This window comes from Phascolarctos cinereus, unplaced genomic scaffold (assembly GCF_003287225.1).
Source record: "Phascolarctos cinereus isolate Bilbo 61053 unplaced genomic scaffold, phaCin_HiC Scaffold_4;HRSCAF=312, whole genome shotgun sequence".
NCBI lineage: Eukaryota > Metazoa > Chordata > Mammalia > Diprotodontia > Phascolarctidae > Phascolarctos > Phascolarctos cinereus.
In genome coordinates this window covers 269,159,976-269,184,117 of record NW_027555847.1, presented here as the reverse complement: position 1 = coordinate 269,184,117, position 24,142 = coordinate 269,159,976, and the positions used below count along the sequence as shown (strand labels likewise).

The window sequence follows — 24,142 nt, the reverse complement described above, 5'->3', positions numbered from 1 at the left end:
ACAGATGGACAAAATCTAAAAAACACCTTGCTTGCCTTCTTAGAGGGAAATTATCTGGCCTATACTATGTAACCAGAGGTCCAAGCGTTCTATCCCCTTGATTTCCAAGGGTCAGGAGGAGGTTCACAAGAACTCTATCCACTATATACACATCGCATTCATCCCACATTGAGAAAGCAGGGTTTGCCTGTCCCTGTTGTAGTCTGAGTACTCTGGGGGTTTAGATAGTGTGCAGAGTGGGCCAAGGGATGTATAAGGTATACACTCCTTATGTCGTGGGGAATGGAGAGAAAGGACAGGAGCATATGAGGATTGGGCAGAGAATGACCACCTGTCTCACTGCCTGCTTGTCAGGGAACCTCAAATGTGCTTAATCATCTACCACTTAATCACGCACTGGGCTCAGGCAGGGGGATGGAAGCAACTCCAAGCTCAGCAAACAGTTGTTCTCTCATTTCTAACATTTTCTTCATACACCACCAGGGATCATTTTTTGTATCTCTAGATTGTGCACTATTAATCTTGTTAGTATAAATGAATGGGAAATGTTCTATTTGTGTCTGATACACATTAATCAACTTTTAATTAGAAAAGACATGCCTTTAGATTGCATATGTATAACCCATATCAAATTGCTTGCTATCTTGGGAAGGGGGAATGAGGGAGGGAGAAAAATTTCGAACTCAAAATCTCATAAAAAGTGAATGTTGAGAACTATATTTGCATGTAATTGAAAAAATAAAATACCATTTACACTTAAAAAAAAAGACATGCCTTTGCTTAAAGGATACATACTTGTAACCCTATGATGGGCTATAGAAATCACAGAAATAGATATGGTGGCTCATAGGATATTTTCTTTCCAGAGTCAGTCCATTTTCTATTAGACATATAAACTCTAATGCCACAATGAAAACAAATCTGGTTTTGATAAGCAAGATGGCATAATAGAGTAGGGTAGGAAGAGTAGGGTAATTGGAATCAGGAGACCAGTCCCAAACTTTTAGCATTTCCTAACTATGTGACTCTGGACAAATCATTTAATTTCTCTATACTTCTATTTCCTCATCTACAAAATGGGGATGATAATACCTGCACTGCCTACTCCACAGGACTGATTTAAGAAAAGTACTTTGAGGAGCAGCTAGGTGGTGCAGTGGATACAGCACCAGCCCTGAAGTCAGGAGGACCTGAGTTCAAATCTGGCCTCAGACCAAACACTTGACACGTACTAGCTGTATGACCCTGGGCAAGTCACTTAACCCCAATTGCCTTTAAAAAAAAAAAAAGGGAAAGTACTTTATAAGGTGTAAAACGCAACATAAATGTGACATTATTATAATGAGTAATAATCTGCACAACTTTTTTTCTAATATAGCTAAGCCTAGATAGATAAGGCCATGTGTATTTATACAAAGTAGCAGCCACTGAAAATAAGCCAGTTTCCCCACCATAACTTTTCTTGCCATTTCGTGGAATTTCATATGTGCACCAATCTTTTTTAAAAGTGACCTTTCCCAATCACCCACCACAATTCCAGAAGTACCATGATGAAACATGCTACCCTTCTCCGGACAAGAGGTCATGGGCTCAGAATGCAGATTCAGACATATCTTTTGGACATGGCTGATTCCGGAACTGGTTTTGCTTGACTATGCATATTTATTAGAAAGATTCTGTTTTTATTTTCCTCCCAATTGGGGGGGGGGTGAGTAGAAAGGAGAGAAAGTAGATTTTTGTTCATTGAAAAGAAATTTTAAGGATGTGACTTTTCCTACTCTTGTTTTTCTCCTCAATCATTCCCTTAGGACTCTTGGCATACTTATTCCTTATGCCTCAGCCTCAGATTTTCAAATTGCTTACTGTTCCTCTCTTTCACCTTTCTTCTCTTTCAGTCCTCAAGGAAGTTTTTTCCCATTACGTTCTTTGGAGCCATCACCTGGATAGCCATTTTCTCTTACTTGATGGTCTGGTGGGCACATCAGGTAAGATCGCCTTTGATTACCTGCCCCTTCATCCATTTCCTGCTTCTGGGTCTAGACTGTAGAGGTTGTCCTCATGGATATAGGATGGCACAAGCTACATATCCTGCCTTCTATTTGCCTGCGGCCTCAAGACCACAGGTCCCCCATCTCTGGCCTAGGCTGTTGAAGTTTCCATTTAATGGAAATAAAGTTTATTGTCCATGTTCATAGTAGAAGGGAATTTCAAATTTCATCTAGAGCAGATAAACCTAGGGTCTGTAACTTTTTTTTAACATATATTTTGATAACTGTATTTCAACATAATTGGTTTCCTTTGTAATCGTATCTAATTTATTTTATGCTTTTAAAAACATTCTGGAAAGGGTCCTATAGGCTTTGCCAGATGGCCAAGGGATCCATGACACTAAAATAAGTTAGGAACCCCTGAGTTAGAGGGTAATAAAAATAAAGATATCATTTTTCCCATCTAAGTTCATAGATACCCAGCAATCTATCCATGGATCCTTTGGTGGACCCAAGTTAAGAACCCATGGTCTAGAATTAGGTACAGTTAATTTTGTGAAAGAAACACACGTTCTAGAATACTCTGTTATGTGTTACGTTACTTGTGTCTGTTCTAAATGGAAGGAGGCCACTCTGCTGCTCAATATCACAGGGAAATTTGCGAGAGATGATAATTGTATTAATGACTCCAGTTTATATAGCACTTGACTATTAACAAAGAAAAGACTTTTTTTTTAACCATAGACAGAAGCTGTGAGCAAATCTGAGAAAAGGCGGGAGACAGGCTGTGAAGAATTGGAGCTGGTAGAATTATAAGGAGATGCCTTTGGGGTGTCCAAAGATGACCCAGACACAAATCAGTTCTTGCCTTTAAATAACGGGGGGGGGGGGGAAAGCCATACCTATAACAACATAGAATGTTAGAGAAGGAAGGGAACTTAGAGGTCATCTAATCCAACATCCTCATTCAACAGATGAGGAAACTGAGACCCAGAAAGGAAAGCTAACTCAACCAAGGTCACAGCTGATGACACAAAATCCAGACTCTTCATGCCCTATTCTTGCTTGTTACTGAGACTGTGAAAGATATTTTGAGATAGAGCTCTAACCCTTCAAATATATTCCCATTCTGAAAATGGAATTGAGTTTTAGTCACTTAGTTTATGAGACATCTCTTATTCTGAACTTTTTCCTCCTGTTCAGTTTTTATTTTAATAAGTAACCATTTTGTGAAATGTTTTACGTCCAGATTATACTTTAACCCTGCAATAAAGAGCATGGTAACCTCTAAAGTCTTTTCATCTATAAATCCATTATTCTCCTCCATGAAGTCTTCCCAAAGAAAGCCAAACCTTCTCTCGTGTCTTTAGCATTTATCGTTCTATTGCACAATTAGGGCCTTATCGTCTGATTGCCTGTACTATGCAATTTAGTTCCTTCTTCGATTGGCTCTGGGGTCCCATCAATGTAGGTGATCCCTCCAAGCAAACAAGCTACAACCCATCCACACCTTACCATACCATGCCATTCTTGTCCATGTCCTCTCAAGAAATCCTGTGCTGTGAGTTTCATCTGGATCTTCCAGCATTCCATACTCATGCCACACTCAGATTATGCATCTGTTATCCCTTGTTCTCATTATATGATCCCATGCAGTGCCAATAGAGGATTCTAATAAACCAGCTCACTAGACTGCCCATCATTTTTGTATCAGTTTAAGCAATGAGATTTTTCATCTATTTTGCTTTTCCTGTATAGACTGTCAGGACTATCATTTTTAAGTGACTATAATCTCATTCAAATCTGGCCTCAGACACTTCCTAGCTGCATGACTCTGGGCAAGTCACTTAAGCTGATTCACCTCAGTTTCCTCATCTGTAAATTGAGCTGGAGGAGGAGATGGCAAACCACTCCAGTATCTTTGCTAAGAAAACCCCAAATGGGGTCACGAAGAGTTGGACACAATTAATCTCACTGAGGAAGCCCTGTAGTACTCTTAGACTTTATGCAATCAACATAATATCTGTTGGCCGGAGCATCTCATGGGCCTAAACATATGCACAGAATTCTTATTCCACTTCTACTTTGTGTAGACATCTCTCACAATGGTAGCAAACACCTTTGGCACATATGTGTACACACACAAACACACTCACACACACACATATATGTACACACTTGCTATATTGATATACAGATAGACATTTTATCAAATTAAAAGAAAGGATAAAGATAAGATACTTTTATAATTATAGCTGCTCCAAACTGTCTTTTTTTTTTAATTGATATCAAGATGTCAACAGATATCAGGAAATGGATACAGCTAAACACAATGACACTGATTATCTCCATTTCTTGTAAAAGTTTAAATGCTATAAAGGAGTCACTACAACAAGGAAACCAAAAGAACCCATAAAAGTCCTCGACCTACAGACATTTGATATACCTGACAAGGAGCTAGTCATAGAAACCAAGGACATCACTGGTTTAGAGTACAACCTTATTGACAAAACATTACAGAGAAGGGAGATGGAATAATAAATACAAACAGAAAGCAGTGTTTCCTTCACAAAAGAGTGGAGAGCAGCAGAAGGGAAAAGGAGTCTTCAGAAAACTTCATATAAGACTCCATTAAGCCCAATCGTATTACGAGTACTTAAAGATTAAAGCAAGAGGGTGACAAATAGAAGCAAAATGGAACTGTAACCATTTGTTCTCATTGTCAATGGCAGAGGAACTGTCACATTTGGCCTCTCAGGCCTCAGTACTCAATGTGCTGCATGACGTTGTTTAAATGGCTCTTGAGAAAATGAAGTTTGGAAATGGAGCTAATCCAAGCACAAAAGAAATCCATGTTGAAGGTGGTGCAGTTCTGAAAGCACTGAGAGATTAATTGGCAAGATATCTCATAGGAGGAAAAAAAACTGAGAATTTTCTTTGATTTATGTATTTAAAGGTGGAGTACTTTAAAATGCATCTGTGCTTCCTTTGCTTTACATAATCTCAAGGCAAGATCTTAACACTTCAAAATAAACCAAATGGGATTTAATGAAAACTCAAAAGCTGAAGAAAAATATAACATTAGTAAAATGCACTGCAGAAAAACCACTGAGTATTAAGCATAATGTACTAAGCCCTCCAACAAGAGGATAAAAAAGCAATTTTTGATTGCTACTAATAGGCTTCTGACTACTAGTTGTCCTTCGCTTCAGCTGTCTTATTTTCCTCTGTATTGGCAAGCATCATTGGTCTGCCTAAGAAATCCTCTTTCTCATAACAGCCATTATTTCCAGAATCCCATGAAGACATTTCTTGCAAATACCTTTCAGAAAAATATTTCTTCTGAAGAATGCTTTTCAGCCTACCCACTTTCAAAATAAATGGAATGCTTGTCATATTTTTGTGGTGAACAACACCACAAAGAAAACCTAAGCATATTTTATTTTTTTCTTATAATCAATCACAGAAAACAGGTGTTTAGTAGTTTAACAGTAACTGCCCTGCCCTTCCTCCTCCCACCCCTACTGCCTGAAAACCATGCATGTTACATTTCATCCCTCGCCCAGGGTTCTACTCTACCTTTAAGGTGGTTGGAGGATGTCTGCATTCCCTGCCAATAGTATTAGACCCTGCTGATGGTGTCTCCCCATTTGTAGTTATCTAAGCACTCCAATTCCATTTTACCACTTAATAGTCAGATTTACTTTTATATAAGAATATTTTCTTCAAATATATAGCAAGAGAAAACATATAAACATTCCTACCCCTAGTACCTAGAGGCATGATCCCCTCCTGTTCCACCTTATACCCTGGGAAAGGAAGAGGATTTGGTTCACAGTTTAGCACAGTCTCATCAAATTTCAAGTCCAAAGGCCACCTTAGGTTCCTGTCCCAGGGCAGCCTGTCTTCTCAGGACTTCCCTGCTGGGGTGGCTAGCTGCACATCCAGCCTGGTATCCTGGCTCTAAGGTTGTCATGGCTCAAATCTGGATCTCTAAGGGATCCCACCACCTGTTCCTAGAAATGAAAAGGACAAATGAAACAAAACAAAGCAAAACCCCAAGCCTGTTTTTTAGAGTTATGAGAAACAGGAAAGGGAAGTTAGCCTTTCCCATCCCACCACTTCAATTCATGATGCCCTTGCTGTGGAAGAACTTGGACCTCTACCTTTCTCAACATCAAGAGAAAGAAGAGCATGATTGTTCTAGTTTCATAATTTTAAAGATGAAATCTGTTCTGGCTATGTAGCCAATGGAAAGAGCTTACTCCCATAAAAACAGTAATGAATTGTAGAATAATTTCTCTTAGAAATATATCCTGGTATTTTCAGCATGACTACCTCTAAAGCCTCAGTTATATTTAAAACCCAACTTCCATCCAATTTCTACCTCTTTCTTTTTCTTCTCTCCTCTCCACAATGACCACATTGCAGAAATCTTTTTCCCTTGCCATGATGATTATGAAAAAGCTAAGAAATTAATTTTTGTAAGCAAAAGTTTCACCTTCAAATGATGCACAAAAATAATCTCTTCACACACACACACACACACACACACACACACACACACACACACACACCCCACTCTCTAGTTCTGAAACAGTAATGGCTGAACCAGATGATTTTATGGGAGTTTTATCAGCCCTGATTTTACCAAAATACAAGCAATTTGAATAATCCAATTCCTCAAAAATTGTTTGCAGAAAATATTGCTCTTATTAAAATTCTTTACATATTTGTTGGGCCTCCCTTCTAAAATTTCATTCAATATTTAGTTTCCTTTTGTTAAATTACTAATTTTATGAGGAATGGAAATCTGTGGCAAAAACTGCCACTTGTATAAGTGGGAGAAAATTAATTCTAAGAATCAGGAAAGTTTTATGCTTCTTTTGCCACCCCATCACCACCACCCCATCATAATATTGTATTTTTGCTATTACTTCTTTCATTGTTGATCTGATCCAAACAAGGAGAGGTGGCATGATTTAGTTATAAGAACTGGCTTCTGGTCCTGGTTGTAGTACTAGAGAAGAGGAGGCTCAGAGTAGACATGAAAGCTATCTTCAAGTATTTAAAGGGGGTCATAGGAAAGAATAAATATTCTTGTTTGTTAGGCCCTAGAGGGAAGAAATAGGAATGAGGAATGAAAATTATAAAAAGGCAAACTGAGCCTTAATATAAGAAAAAACTTTCTAATAAGTAGCGCCATCCAAAAGTAAAATCAATCTTCTCTGAAAATAATGTGTGTCCCCATCCCCCATCCCATTAGAAATTTTTCAAGAGCCAGGTTATGGTATTCTTTCTCAACTTTGGGATAGTCCCTTCCAGATCTGAAATTTTGTGATTGTGTGACCCTGAGGAAGTTATTTTACTCCCTCTGAAACTTTGTCTACTTTTCTATAAATTAGGGATTATACATATATTTTGTATATGATGTCATATATATATAAAACCTATTTCATAAGATTGTTGTGAGAATCAGATGATGTCTGTATATGTCATTATAAATTTTAAGGTATTATATTAATGAATGATATTTATTAATAATTAAATGATAATAATATATTGACCTTTCAAGGGCATCAGTTTCCTCATCTGTGAAATGAGGGAGGGAGCTATTCTAGATTGTGTCTAAGGTGCCTGCTAGGCCTAACAATCTACAATTCTTTGGTTTCTTCACCTATTTTCTCAAAGCACTGGCTCAGTCCAGTTAAAATCTAAAACTTTGACTTGCCCAAAATTGATCTAATTTATTCATTCAACAACCATCTATTGAGTAACTTCTTTGTGCAAGGAACTGTGTGAGATGCAAGAAAAAAACACAAGAAGAATAAAATGTAGTCCTTGAGTTTTGGAAACATAAATAAAATGGTAGAGATAAGTGGATAATTCCCTGGATGAAGAAATCTGATAAAAAGTTTCATAAGTGATCTTGGAAGAGGGAATACTTAGCAAAAGCCCCAAGTTTGTTGATGTAATTGCATTCTTATGGACAGCAAAATGACAACCTGATTCTTTTTTAAGTATAAGGTTGTAGGAGTGCCAGGAAAAAATGGCAAATTAATTTTAATGCCAGAAGTTAAAGGAATGCAAATAAAGATTAACAGTCCAAAGTGTTTTAAGGATGGGCTCTAAGCTATTAGATATGACTCATGAAATGGATCTATGAATGATTATAATCTGTTCCTTGGTTATATTGGGGTAATGTTCTGCTTCACAAAACACTGGTAGTCATTAAGTAAGATACTGAAAACACAATATAAAATATTATTTTGCCCTTCTATAAAAACTGCATTTATCTACTTACCTCATGGGGTGGTTGTGAAGGGTTTTATAAAGCACCTTGAAAATGATAGCTATAAATTATTCTCTTCACCTAAAACTTTGCGTGCAGTGGTAGTCACCACACCTCAAGAAAATATAATGTAGATGAAACAGGCCAAAAGGAAAGCAACTAAAATGATCAAGGGTCATGAATAAAACAAATCTGTCCTTTTACAGATAATATATCAAGGGCTACCCCATTCCCCATGGCATGGGAATATCGTTGTCTGGTTCGAAGGAAGGCAAAATAGATATCTCTAGCTTATTCTCTATCCATCCTTCTCTAAGTAAGACTTTATTCTGTTACAAGAAAGAAAGCAGGAAGGCTCTCCTCAAAGGGTACTGGGCTAGAAGGAGATTTATCTGCTCTCTTAAATGTTGTTAACCCAAAGGACATGATTTTCTTATCACTGTGTAATAACCCAGAGAGGAATGAGACATAGCTAGCTGGGCACCCTTCTTAAATGGAAATTCTAGGTGGAACTATTTACTGAAGGGGCAGGGGGTACTTTCAATGTATGAATTCTAGGCCTAGAGGGAGGCTTCATGACAAGGTGATGGGGCATGGGAGAGGAAGTCCAGTAGCCTGGAGAGGAAAAGCTAAAGTATTTATGTGAATGTAGACTGAAGATATCTGAAAATTTGAAAAACGTGGGAAGACATACGAAGTGATGCAAAGTGAAGTGAGCAGAACCAGAACACTGTACATAGTAACAGCAATACTGCACAAGGATCAATTGAGAATGACTTAGCAATACAATGATCCAAGACAATCCCAAAGGACTTAAGATGAAAAATGCTATCCACCTCCAAAAAAAGAACTGATGGAGTCTAAATGCAGATTGAAGCATACTATTTTTCATTTTCTGCATATTTTTGTGTGTTCTTTTCCTTTGGATCTATGTCTTATTTCACAACATGACTAATACGGTAATGTGTTTTGCAATGTTTGAACATGTATAACCTCTATCAAATTGCTTATCGTGTCAGGGAAGAAAGAGACAAAGGAAAGAGACAGAAAATTTGGAACTCAAAAAAAATTTTTTCTTTTGGTGAAGCAATTAGGGTTAAGTGACTTGCCCAGGATCATACAGCTAGTAAGTGTCAAGTGTCTGGTCTAAGACCGCATTTGAACTGAGGTCCTCCTGACTTCAGGGCCAGTGCTCTATCCACTGCACCATCTATCTGCCCTCTAAAATTTTTTTAAATGAATGTTAAAAATCTTCTTTACATGTAACTGATGAAAAAATAAAATATTATTTCAATTCTAAAAAAAAATTTCCAGATGAATTGTTTTATATATATACATATATATTACTTACATATATTACTTACATATATACATATATACATATATATTACATATATATACATATATATTACTTACATATATATACATGAAAAATCAAGAAAGGGTTTAGTAAATTCGTCAAAGATTGCTTTATAAGGAATTATTCAAAGAAATTAGTAATGTTTGAGGTACACCTCTCGGATTTTGAAGTTGACATCATAAGAGGAAGTTTTCAACAGAACCTTCCTTGATGTTACTGAAAGTTTCAGACTGGTATTATATTCTTATTGCTTGTCTCAAAGAGACAGATTTAGATTCTCTGTAAAGAACCTCGGAGCAAGAGCCATCCAAAAATGGAATGGGCTGTGTTGGGAGATGGCATATTTGCCTTTTATCTGGAGTTTTAGTGACCATTTTACAGGGATAATAGAGGGGATTCTTGTCCAGGGTTTAGAAGAGATCACCTCTGAAGTCACTTCCAGTTTTGAGATTCTGAAACTGCTTTCTCTGCTTTGTCTTATGGAACACTGGAGGAGATGCTGTATTAACCTCAATAACACTTCTTTTTTGTTTGAAAACTTTCGAACATTTGAATTTTCCCAATCTATTGGGTCTGAAGTAGAGGCAGCATAACAATAATGGATAGAGGGCTGGCCTCAAAGCCAAGAGGACCTGGGTTCAAATCCTGCCTCTGCCACATACTAACTGTGTGACCATGAGCAGGTCACTAACCCTCTCAGTGCTCCAGACAACTCACCTCAAGCTGTAAATTTCATGGGAGATGCTGGCCTGCATTGATAGAAAGAGTCACCTTGCCTGGGAGGTCCCTACACCAACCCCATGTGAAATGGGGACTTTATATGCTTTTATATGATTTATATGCTCTTGCTTGTTGAGTCAAGTCAAAAAGTGTTTATTAAGCACCTGCTACATGCCAGCCACTGAGCTAATCACTGGAGATACAAAAAAAAAGTAAAAATAATAAATTTTTAAAAATAAAAAAAATTTAAATCCTTACTCTCAAGGAGAGGACAAGCAAATATTTGGCCTCAAAGTACATGGATTTGAATCCTAGCTCTGCCATCCACTAGCTATTCCACTTGAAAAGGATAATCCTTACAGATCCCCTTAATGAGTTATAACTAATAACTCAAAACCCATCATTTTTAAAATAATGTCTCTGAGATTCTTTCCTGGCATAGAGGGGAAGGCACTGATTTAGAATCAAAGGTCCTAGGTTCAAAACCTTGCTTACTATTTTACCACTTGCTATCTCTGCCTAAGTCACTTAAACTTTATGGGCCTAAATTTCCTTATCTATAAAAACAAAATCTATAAAGTGGTCTAAATGATCTCTAAGGTGTCTTTCAGATATAACTCTAGTCATCTTTCTTGCCCACCACCAGCACATCTGGGTGGCACAGAGCTTATGTGCAATTTTCCAAATCTTATTGTCTTCTTTGAGGTAAAAATTACCCAAGGGTGCATTGATTAGGTACTGCTGTCAATCACCAAATCAATGATGCAGAGATGGATATCTGCAGAGTTTTATTATTAAGCACATCTGTGGGAAAAAACAGTCAGAAAGCCTAAAGCATCAGCTTCAGCAGCCTTATATAGAATGTGAATATTTAAGCAGCATAGAAAAATGGAATTTTACAGAGAGCAGGAGGGGAAGATAAGGGTATATATGTCTGGAAACAAGTAACGGAAGGCAACAGATAAGGATACCTGCCAGCTAGTCAACATAGGAACTTTGGCTTCTTTCCCAGCCTTGATTCTGCAGATGTTGTAACCCTCAAGCTTCCAAGAACAATGTCTAGAAGCTCAAAATAAACACTGAGGCAATGTCTTCTTCTTATCTTAGTGGTGACAAAAAGTCTCTCTCTTATAGTGGCCCCAAGTGGCCTGAACCAGAAAGTCACTTGCCCCACCTTAGTAATAACACAAACATAAATATTAATATACCCAATCGTGTTTCACTTATTGTAGTCCTACCTTAATTGAGATCATTCTCAATTCTCATAGAATTTGGTGGGCAGATATATGTCTTCACTTGTAAAATTGGAATAATAAGTTACACTAATTACTTCACAGAGTTGCTGTAAGGATCAAATGTATTTTGCTTTGTAATATATGCATCATAAACCATAAAATATTCGGTATTCAAATGGGTCTGTGATCTAATCAATGGGAGTATTCCAAGAGTGTTCTGGAGCCAATCCATACCAGCTCAGGATAGCTGATTGTTAAATTTTCAGTGTGAGCATTTATGCCTCAGAATTCAGAAAACACTATTGGGATTTTTGTTGTTATTGTTGAAAGTGATGGAGAAAATGTCAATAAGACAGATTACATTTAATAGTGTGTTGTGGGTACTTTTTGCGGGAAGGGTAGAGAAAAAGAGCCTGTTATTAAACATTTCATTATAGAGCATTCTCTCAAATGATGCAAATTTCAAATTTCAACTCTTCCTTTCCATCCTTTGTGCCTTTTCTCCATGTTCCTTCATAAGTTCACTAGCTAATGTAATGGGAATTTTCCTCATTTTCTCCTGGTATCGCTAGAATGCCAATGGAGCACACAGGCTGTCTGTCATTCTCAGCACATGACCAGTTTATCATCGTCCCTCATACGTGTTTTCAATTACATCATTTACACTGTTTTTCCTTAGTAATTGCTTATTTATAATGTGTTACAGCTTGCCCAAACCCTCCACATGTATACATCCCTAATCTCAGAGAAAATATATCTAAAATAATAGGTTTTGAGTTTTAGCTATAACTCATTAAGTTATGTCATGGAGATAGAGCTTTCTACAAAACTTTCCTTCATGTTACTGAGTTTCAGACTGAGGGCACAATTGGCCTTTCTTCTCTGTCTAGTATTAGCAACGGGGAAGTATACTGTAAAGCATTATTTGAATGTAAACTGTTATTATTATTATTATTATTTTCACATTTAGGTTGGAGAAACAATTGGTATTAGTGAAGAAATTATGGGCCTCACCATCTTAGCTGCTGGGACTTCTATACCTGACCTCATTACCAGTGTCATAGTGGCTCGGAAAGGACTTGGGGATATGGCAGTGTCCAGCTCTGTTGGGAGCAATATCTTTGACATCACAGTGGGGTAAGTAGAGAACTTGTGATGTTGAATTCATAGGGGAATAGCTTTGCCTCATTCTGACTTTTTCTGCAGAGATGCACTCACAGATAAAACGACAGTCTCCAAACATGAGGCTAGCTAGTCAAAAATTAAAAATGTTAGCTAAAAGTAAAGAGTGTTCACAACTGACATTTTCTGCTTTCAGTCTTGTTAGATAAATTGGGTACTAGAGTCCCCATGTGGTTTGAATATTTAAGGAAGCCTTTGGGGAAATTTCACTTACTCAAAAAAGTTACAAATTTCTACATTGGTTGTATGTTGTAGAACAAAAGGGATTTGAGTCTGTTTCAGATACTTCTGCAATTTCACTGCACTCATTTCACTCTGACCCCAGAGAAAATTCCCTTTGATACCAGTTGGAATTTGGATCATCTAAAAACTGAGACCTGTATCCAACGTGAATATCCATTTATCCTCAGAAAAAAAAAAAAGAAATGCTGTTATGACTTGAAGCTGCCATTTATATAAATATCCTCATGGAAATGTTCCATGACTATTAAAAATCAGAAAAATTATAGGTCATGTCCCATTTGCATGGCCCCTAGTTGTCATTATAACTATTTTCGGGGGCTGGAGGAAACCAGGTAGAAAAGAATAATTCTCTTCATTATCTAATTTTTCTTATCAGAAGTTAAAGTACTCTCATTTTGATAATGCTGAATTCTCCTCTAAATGCCATATCTTTGAGATTATGTCCATTTTCCTTCTTTTTTTGTGGTTCTGTTCTCCTACCACATCCTCTCCAATAGAGTCCACACGGAATTCCAATGAAGGTGCAACAGTACCTTGTCATGGTGAGGAGACCTCTCTGGGGCAGACTGTTCACATACAGGTCTAAGTTCCGCTACTCATTTTGAGTTTAGCACAGTCTGACATACAAAACAAGCTTTTGAATTAATCTCCATTTTCATTTCATAATTTAACTTCCATTTTCATATTTTTCACCAACTTTTATGGTCACTGAGAAAATTATGTCTGGGCCCTAGTCAGTCAATAAACAAGCATTTGTTAACCAGCTATTATGGGGTAAACACTGTGCTCTGCACTGGAGGTACAAAGAAAGATTAAAAGAGAGTCTCTGCTCTCAAGGAGCTCACAGTCTAATGGGGGAGACACCATGCAAAAAAAAAATGTACAAGCAAGCTATACATGAGCTCGGTTACCTATCAAAACCGCTATTCCCACAAAATTTTCCTAACTTGTACTTTCCCTTTCTAGAAACATAGCCCAAAACAGAAATCTAAATAAAGAGGTACCTCTGGACCATTTTATTCAATATCACTTAATGTTTTGAGGCTTTTTAATCCAATTTTTTTCCCCAGAAACCAATAACTCTCATCCTAGTGTAACTGGGAAAAAAGAAAAAAAAACATTGAATTTGTAGTCAGAGATCCTGGGATTAAATCCCAGCTCTGTTAAATGTATGACCTTGGGCAAGTAACTTAGGTCACTTAACCATTCTGGCCCTCATTTTCCTCCTTTGTAAAAGGAGGGATTAGACCAAATGAGGTCTACAGTTCCTTCCAAGTCTAATCTTCCATGTTCTACATTCTAAGCTTCCTTCTGATGCCAGACCCTGTGATTCTATCTTTTTACCAGCCATTTCCTGTCTACTCCTTTGGCCCTTAATGTATCATAATGTTAATTACCTTTTCTTGTTAATAAGTCATGTTTTTCCCATGTGTTCCTCCCTGAGAGCTGGTAACATTTCTAAAGCTTCTTTCTATCCCCTCACAGCACCTAGAGTAGTGACTCTCCCATAATGTGAATTTGTTCAATATAAATGAATGAATGAATAAACTTATCCCATCCTTTCCTACTACCATCCCAAGTTGCCACCAGCTCATCTAGATAGCATAAAGCTTGTGTCGACATGTCTAAATCCCATTATCCCAAGTATAAACATAAGCATTGATAATAATGATGATAGCTACTGTTTATATATCACTCTGAGGTTTGAAAAGCACTTTACTCACATTATCTCATTTGATCCTTGTAACAAGCCTTGTAAGGTAGGTGCTAATATTATCCCCATTTTACTGATGAGGAAACTGAGGTTGAGAGATGTTAAGTGATTTGCCCCAAATCAAACAGCTAGTAAGTGTCTGAGGCTGGATTTGAACTTAGGCCTTCCTAACTGCAGGTCCAAAATTCTATTAACGCTTTCCACCATGCAACCTAGATACATATTAAAATGTCAAACTGCTTTAAGTTTGCTGAGGTTTTGCCTTGTTTGGTATTACTCCCAATTAACATATGATTTGATGGGTGGGGAGTTTTCTGTAAGCACAAAATATTTTGTTATTTATTGTCTTATTTTTATTATTGACTAGTGGATCTATTTTTGTACCCGAAAATATGAAATATTTCGCTCACAGGAGAGAGAGAGAGAGAGAGAGAGAGAGAGAGAGAGAGAGAGAGAGAGAGAGAGAGTGTCAAAGTAAACCAATGCCCTGAAGTCTAACCCTAATGCATTTCAACTTAACTAACTAGAGTTAATTAGTCAGGAGTATGAATGTGACAGCAAGAAATAGAGAGTTCAAATCCTTTTTGAGGTAAATAAGCATAAATCTTTTTTTTAAAGTCAAGAAAAAATTTTAGATTTCCTAGTAAGATTGTATTTGCCAGATATCTTGCAAATCTAAATGAAAAGGCCCTTAAAAAGGATGGAGGAAGGAAGACTATCTATATACCCCAAGTTAGATACTGTAGAGAATAATTTCAAAGAAGGAAGAAGAAAACTAGCAGCTGAGCTACCTGGATACAGGAAACATTTTTTTTTAAAGCAATCAGCCGTAAAACCTATGGCCTCAAATGTCTATAAAATAGACATTTAGTATAGAACAGACCAGGGGTGGGCAACCTGCGGCTTAGAGGGCCACATATGCTATGGCCCTCTAGGCCACAGGTTGCCCACTCCTGACATAAAAATATAGTATAGACTATGTACATAAATTCTCCAAAATTAGGCAACATACAAGAGAAAGATCACAAAGCAAGGAGACGGATCTGACCTCATAGGTATCACTGAACTTTGATAAGATGAAATCCATTACTGGACTATGGCTCTGGATGTGTATACCTTATTCAAAAATAAAAAATAGATAGATAAGCTAAGTACACTCAACAAATAGAGAGGTAGCCATAGCTTTGTGTATTAAGAAGGTGCATTTGTGTGAGGTAATCCAGGAACTAGAGGGAGAAACAGGATGGAGAGTATTTGGTTATAGGTCAAAGAAAGGAAGAAATAGAGATGATTTTGCAATTGCAGTGTACCATAGACCACCTGGACAGAAAGAGGAAATAGATGAGGAGTTTGCGAAAGAAGTCACACGTACAAGGGTATGATATAGTAGTCATAGGGGGCTTCAGTTTCTCTCTCTCTCTCTCTCTCTCTCTCTCTCTCTCTCTCTCTCTCTCTCTCTCTCTCTCTCTCTCTCTCTCTCTCTCTCTCTCTCTCTCCCTCTCTCCCTCTCTCTCTCTCTCTCTCTCTCTCTCTCTCTCTCTCTCTCTCTCTCTCTCTCTCTCTCTCTGCCAAAGGCAGAACAGCTACTATCTTTTTATTTGCTTTAATGACCATTTCATCCTTCAAAAGGTAGAGGAACTAACAAGAAGAAATTCTATTCTATATCTGATTCTGAGGTAGAAAAAGGTATGATCTCTGCCTTCTGGGGAAGTGACCTGCTCCATGCTAATGTTTGTGAGAAAGGAGAGGGACCCTGGGCATTCATCTTAGACTTGTGGAAAGCAAATTTCAAATAGTTCAGAGGAAAAATAGGTAGGATTCCATGGACTAAAATGCTTGAGGACTAAAATCCCAGGCCAGGGGGGATGATAGATGCTCAGAAATTAAAATTTAAAGACACAAAGGAAAACAACTCCAGCAAAAAAGGGGAAAATGAGATTTGTCTTAAGAAACTTATGGAGGTAAACAGGGAATTCATAAACCAACTTAGACTTAAAAAAGAAATGAATAGAAGGTAGAACAAGGGATGAATATAAGATCATTGTTACATATAATGGGCATCTAGGTAGCACAGTGTATAGAGTGCCAGGCCTAGAATCAGGAAGACCTGAGTTCAAATTTGGACTTAGACACTTAAAAGCTGTGTGGCACTTGTCAAGCCATTTAACTCTGTTTGCCTCAGTTTCCCCATCTGTAAAGTGAGTTGGAGAAGGAAATGGCAAAGCACTTTAATATCTTTGCCAAGAAAACCCCAAATGGGGTCACAAAGAATCAGACACAATTGAAACAATGGCATTGTTATATTAAAATGTTGTCAGGAATGCTGAAGCTCAGAATGAGCTGAGTCTGGTAAAAACATCAATAAAGGGGAATTTTAGCTATCTTGGGAGAAAACGGAGCCACAAAAACGGGACAAGATCTTTATTTAGGGTGGATGGGATCATGATAACTTACAACAAAGAGAAAGTATGACTGCTCAATTACTGTTTCTTTTTGTTTTCTATGTAAAGAAAAATAACCTCTAAACTAGAAATGACAGAACCAAAATGACTTACAGGTAGTTGATACTCAAGATAAATAAGTGGATAGTTGAAATGAGCCCCCAGCTGCTTTTAATGAATTCCAGGTGCCCAGCCCAGATGAAAAGAGCTGGATCCTGAGAGAAATGGGGAATGTGATTGCTCAGCCACTGTCAGTGATATTTGAAAGATCATGCAAAATGGGTGAAGTACCACGGGATTGGAGAAGGGGAAATGTACCAATTTTCAACACAAAAAAAAAAAAGAAGAAAGAGAATAGAGTCTGCAAACTATAGGCCAATTGATTTTGATTGCTAGGAAAATTCTAGAGTGGATCATTAAAGAGATGGTTTGGCAAATATCTAGACAGAGAACCAACTATTACAAAGGGCCAGCATGGCCTCAGTAAAATCAGGTCATTCCAGACTAATGTAATTTCATTTTCTGATAGGTTTACTAAACTAATAGATAGCTGGGAATTGCATGAATATAATTTATCTAGATTTTAGCAAAACTTTAATAAAGTATGTCATACTCTTCTTGCAGAGAAAATGGAGAAATATGGATTAGATGATAACAAACCAGATGGATTCAGTTCTTATTGGTGGCCAGACTCAGAGTAGTCATTAATTGTTTGATGTCAATGGTAGGTCTCTAGTACAGTACCCAGGGACCTTAGCTTGCCCTGTAGAGTTTAATATGCTTTATCAATGATTTGGATAACAAATGGCAGGCTCATCAAATGTGCAAGTGACTCAAAGTCAGGAGGGATAGGTAACACAGAGAATGACAAGTCAGGATCCAAAAGCATCTTGAAAAGTGTTGGGACAAACTCAAATAGATATGCAGGCCATGTGTTGATTTAGAAAACCACAAATTAGCATTATCTATGTTGTATTTATATATGTTTTATTAAGTATTTCTCGCTTACGTTTTAACCCAGCTTAGCCCTGGGGTTTGGGGGACCCCTTCGCAGCAGCAGGATATGAATTTGATACCACCAGGCTAGAGCACTGCACTGAATCTATTAAGATGAACTTTAAAAAGGGGCAGCTAGGTGGTGAAGTGGATAAAGCTCCAGCCTTGGAGTCAGGAGGACCTGAGTTCAAAACCACCCTTAGACACTTAACACTTACCGGCTGTGTGACCTAAGTCACTTAACCCCAATTGCCTCACCAAAGAAAAAAGAAAAAAAAAGATGAACTTAAATAGGGATAAATGTAAAGTCTTGAACTTGGGTACCAAAAAAAAAGTCATTTTCACAGGTATAAAACAGGGATAGACCGCAAATGGGCTAAAAAAAATCTGAGGGTTTTAGTGGAAAACTCAATATGCTTCAGCAGTGTTATAGGGCAGCTAGAAAAGCTGATGTGATTTGGGGCTACATGAAGAGGGGCATAGCTGCCAGCAATAGGAAGGTGCGGTAGCAGTCCTGCTACCCACTATCCTCATCAGACCTCATTTGGAATATTCTGCTCATTTCTGCCCATCACATTTTAAGACGGATGTTGATAAGCTGGAGGATTTCCACAGGAGGGTATCCAAGGTGGTGTGTGAAGCCTAGAGAAGACTCAGGGGAAACATGATCACTGTCTTCAAGTATCCGAAAGGCTGACGTTGGAGGGGGCTTTAGACTTGTTCTGTTTGTCTCTATGGTACGTAATCAGGAACAACAGGAGGAAATTATAAAGAGGCCAATTTGGGGTTAATGTCAGCAAAAATTTCCCAACATTTAGGACTATCCAAAAATGGCACAGCCCACCTGGACGACCACTTGTCAGGTACAGGGGTTCCTTTCATAGGTGAGTTGGGCTACATGGCCATTGAAATCCTTTCCAAATCTCAGATTGTGTGATACCTTGAGACTCCTGCTACGCTGAGAAGAATCTCAGGGTCTAACTTAGAATCAAGTACTGGTTGGCAGATGTCATACTGAATAATATCCCATCCACAAACCTCTGTTTGGTTACATCATCTCCCAAAGAAGTGCTCAAGTTGCCTTGGATTTGGACAGCGGTAGAGAGCGGGAGGGGGGAATCTTCTAGAGTCTAGAAGATCCTCAGGAAATGAGGACCTGGTGTAGGTCAACCTCAGCTCAAATGGTCTCTTGGAGAGCCGCCTAAATTTCATGGCTGTCATATCGGTTCAAGTAACTCACTGGAACACGCAATTTAGGATAAGTACCCTACCCAGTTCCCCAAGCTGTTCCGGTTTAATAGAATATCCCTGAGGCCAGCCAAGAATCAAATCAGCCTTTGCTATGCACTCCCCCCATGTATTTCTTCACTAGAATTCACCTCACTATTAAACTTCTATTAGCTTCCATCAGCAGAATACATTTTTCATATTTTTACAGCAGCTGTTAGCTGATGTTGTTCAGTCATTTCAGTCATGTCCATCCCTCCATGATCCCATTTGAGGTTTTCTTGGCAAAGATACTGTAGTGGTTTGTCACTGCCTTCTCCAGTGTATTCATTTTGTCAGGCAATCAGAGATTAAGTGACTTCCCCAGGGTCACACAGCTGAGGCTGGATTTGAACTCAGGTCTTCAGATGATGATCAGATGATGGAGAGTGACTATTGTTTCAATCTTTGTATCCCCCTGTCAGTGCTTGAAGCAGTTTGATATATATGTAGTGGGTGTTTAATCAATATTTGGATGGATAGATGAATGGATGAAAGATGCTACTCTGAAGATTGCACATTGCTTCGCTAATAATAAGAACTCATTTATATAATGCATTAAGGTCTAGAAAGTCTTTCTTCACAACACTGTGAAGTAGGTAGTGCAAGTATCAGTATCTCTCTCTTTTACAGACAAGGACACTAAGGTAAGTGATTTGCCCATGATATTAAGGTAATAAACACTAGAGCCAAGATTTAAAACAGGTCTCCTGAGTTCAAGTCCAGAACTCTTTTTATTATGCCCTAAAGCTGCTCCAATATTTTCTCCTTTCACCCATCTCCTTCCACTCTGATGGTGCTTAGTGTGCCAGGTTGGACTGCAATGCTGCCTTAGCATCCTGATGTGTTGAGAAATTTACTTCTCAGAAAAAAAGGAGAGAGTGAAATTTACTTCACACTGGCTTCACTCCCTGACACGAATAGCTTTCGTGGGGACGGGACTGGTTCAATGTTTTCTCAACCATGTTTCTGTCTCTCCCAAGCCCTACTCCAGTCACAAACTTGGAAGTAAGTATTCATAAGGACTGTTCATTGTGACATCATCTCTTTACATTCCTACAATCACATCAAAACTTAAATTTAGAAAATATAGCTAAGTTCAAATGAAATTCATAAATCATTTTCTGCTATGATTGAGAATAAATGCATTCCTTATCTATGGAATTTTTTCCTTTGGATATCCCCCCAAAAAAATTGTCTTCCAATCAAAAAGGAACAAATTCGTTTCCTTCCCTGACTTTCAATTCATTTCCAGCATAGTAAACCAAAAAAGACATACCCTTCTAATGAGTTTATGAGATTCTTCATTTCTTTTGAGAGTCTTTCAAAACACATTTGATCACTACTTGTCTCCCTCCCTCCCTCCCCTCTTGTCTCTGCTTCTGTTTCCTCACAGACTCCCACTGCCCTGGCTTTTATATTCTGCTATTCACAGATTCAAACCAGTGACAGTCAGCAGCAATGGTCTCTTCTGTGCTATCGTTCTCCTCTTCATCATGCTACTCTTCGTCATCATCTCCATCGCTCTCTGCAAATGGAGGATGAACAAAATCCTGGGATTTACCATGTTTGGCCTGTACTTTGGATTCCTGGTGGTCAGTGTCCTCTTGGAGGACAGAATCATCATGTGCCCCGTCTCCATATAGCTGGAAAAGCCATTTCTTAAATAAATAATTGAGACAGCAACAGATGGTCCCCAATCCCTATCCTCTCTCAGCCTGGGTCCTCTAAACCCCCTGAAGAAGAGGCAGCTGGCACATAGCCCTATATTTTTGTAAAGCTTATCTCCTTAGCTTAAGGAGGGATGGATTCCAAGTTCACTTCATGTGCTGCTGCCTCTGTCACTGACTGTCACAGTCACACAGAAGAGACAAGGGCAGTCATTTTGTGGCTTTTCTCTACTCACCACTGACAGGTCGTACTCCTCGCTGGTCGGAGGTACATAAAGCTATAACAACGTGAGCTATAACGTCAGTTATATGTATACATATATACATATATATACATATACAAACTACCAGTTTCTATGTATTGCACTCTTTCCATACATATATTAACATATGCTTATACACACATGAAGAAAGAAGAAATATATATACATATAAATATGTATCATTTCAGGGATAGCTCTAGTATCTAGTATTTGAGGAGGGGTACCAACTTTTGGTCTGGCCATTTTGGAAAGTGTCATCTAGCAGAATTAGGGTTGGACAAGGGAAGGGTTGCATTCAGCAACATTCTTCCCTGGAACCAACACTCAGGTTAGGCTTGTACAGACTCTTGAAATGGAAAAGTTTTGAGAAACCATTAGAATCATTTAGTAGAGAGAACAAGTGTTGTATTTCATAAAGACTGAACCACCCTGTAGGAGCCCTCAAATGCTCTTACAAACTGGACTGAGAAGCCAGAACAGCCAGTCTGTATGTGTAGTGACAGCTTGGAACCCACAAGGTTCCTCAGGCTACTTAGCTATAAGACCCAAACTGACATTTTGGAGAGGGGAATAAAAGGAAGGTTCTCCTCCTATCACTCCAGCATGCAAGTAGACTATATGACTGCTAAATTAATTAGCTTTATTCCTAAAACAGCAAGACTATATAAACTATACCCCTGTCATTCTAATGCTCTTGCCATCATTATCATCATGAAAAGCAAAAAAGATATTTGAGCTGTGATTGTTATCTGCATTACTTTTCCAGTAACATCAGATCCCTACCTAGTTTGAAAAAGTTTAGCTTTATGGAATGGATTACCATCCTGAGAGAAGAACTCTTTGGGCTTTGGTTCTTTTGGGAACCCTTTCAGAGTGATGATAGATGACCTTAGTGCCCAGAAAAGTCATTAGGCCTATCATAGAGGTGTAGTATCAGGAGATAAATGCAGGTTAGGGCTAGGCTATGCAGAGATGCTTGAGAAAATAGAGTTGAAGCTAAGCATTCTATAGTGAGGTTTCCTTCTGACCTCTGAGTTACTCCTGTGCTGAGCCAAATGTAGGGCTTGTTGCAGATCAGTATTTGGTTAAAGGTCATGCATGTCACTTCATTTTCCACCATCAGAGTAGCCTGCAGGTATATTGCTGGCATGTACCCTGCTTGTAGGGGAGATAGATTGCTAAGGGCCACACATGACAAATTTTCCATGCTGTTTTCAGAGCTGACTTCGATGAGGCTCTTGCCACATGGATTTTTCTCAATGTCTCAAGGGCAATCCATATTTCATTCAGTACTCTCCATCTCTAATTTGTTTCTTGTGTGATTCTCCATCTCTATATAGGAGCAGAGAGGAAAGCTGACCCTCTCCCCTCCACCACCACCCCCCCCAAACAAAAAGACAATTGGCAAACAAGAAAAGCAAGTGTTTAATTTCTTCACAATTGTAATTGCAACAAAAGAAATAAAAAAATATGAATTCAGGGTGCCCCAATATTCTTTATTCATCCCACTGGGCCTCTCTGTTGATATATATCATGCGATATATCATGTGGCATGTCACACAATTGGGGAATTGCATACCCCTTGGGCTTCATTATGTTGTGTCATTGGTATCATCAGTTATTTTAATATTGGCGGGTATGGAAATGCATGTGCATGATCATAGAGAGAGACTATATAAGGCCTACTGATAAGAAAGAGGAGAGGAGGGGGCAGGTAGGTGGTGCAGTGGATAGAGCACCGGCCCTAGATTCAGGATGACCCGAGTTCAAATCCAACCTCAGACACATAACACTTACTAGCTCTGTGACCCTGAGCAAGTCACTTAACCCCATTGCCTACCCAAAAAAGAAAAGAAAAGAAAAAGAAAAAAAAAGAAAGAGGAGAGGAGGGCCACCAATTCCAAATCAGTCAGGACTCCATAGTAATTGCAGAGTATCCAGCCCCTCATTGACAGATGGCTCCCGACAAAACTATTACAGACGCGCACACACACACACAATCACACTATCACACTCCTAAATGGGGATTCCTACTACAAAGATAAGGAATAAAATAAAAACTACAGACAAGTAAACAGAGCCCGCCACATTAGCTAGCTTTTAAATGCTGTCTCCAGTCCTACCATCCTACCATTTTTACCTTCTTTTGTAAGCGTGCCTTTACAAGGTGTGTAATAGTAGAATATACCATATGGTTTAAAAAGACTGGGACTTCAACTCCACCAGGGAAGTTATATTTTTCCAGGCTAAGAGGAATATACCCACTACAGACCCAGGACCACAATTCCCTACAAAGTTTCCATCTAATGAGAGTTAGCAAGCTGAAGTAAATAGAGAACCAGTATCAGAGTCAATGAAACCTAGATTCAGTTTCTTTCTGTAATGTATGCTGGTTCTGTGACCATGTGAAAATCATGTGTTTTCTCAAAACCCCTTGGCAATTCTCTATGACCATAAATCACAGAACAGTTACTAACCTACATTCGTCAAAGGCCAAGTGTTTCCACACCAATAAGGCAGCCAGGTGGCCTAATGGAAAGAGAACTGAGGAAGACCTAAGTTTGAATCTACTCTGAGATACTTCCTAGCTGTGTGACCCAAAGCAATTCCCTTAGCTTTCCTCAGCCTCATTTTCCTCATCTGTATAATTAAAGAATTGGATTCTATGGCCCATAAGGTCCCTTCTAGCTCTAAATCTATAATCGTACAAAGTCACACGTCTGTGTGAAACAGGCACACACGCACAGGTGTGTGAACTCCCAAAATAAATCA

General features: G+C 38.4%; 1 protein-coding gene across 4 annotated transcripts in view; it reads left to right on the top strand.

The window, feature by feature from the left end:
- SLC24A2 (solute carrier family 24 member 2) overlaps nt 1-22,972 on the top strand; it is a 299,391-nt gene extending 276,419 nt beyond the window's left edge. For all 4 annotated transcript variants that reach the window (XM_021004589.2, XM_021004590.2, XM_021004591.2 and 1 more), the window contains 3 exons: nt 1,896-1,985; nt 12,566-12,732; nt 20,834-22,972. In XM_021004589.2, the coding sequence (XP_020860248.1) occupies nt 1,896-1,985; nt 12,566-12,732; nt 20,834-21,083 (507 nt within the window). In that variant the 3' untranslated portion in view covers nt 21,084-22,972. The remainder of the gene's footprint in view (nt 1-1,895; nt 1,986-12,565; nt 12,733-20,833) is intronic.
- Nucleotides 22,973-24,142: the final 1,170 nt, after the last annotated feature.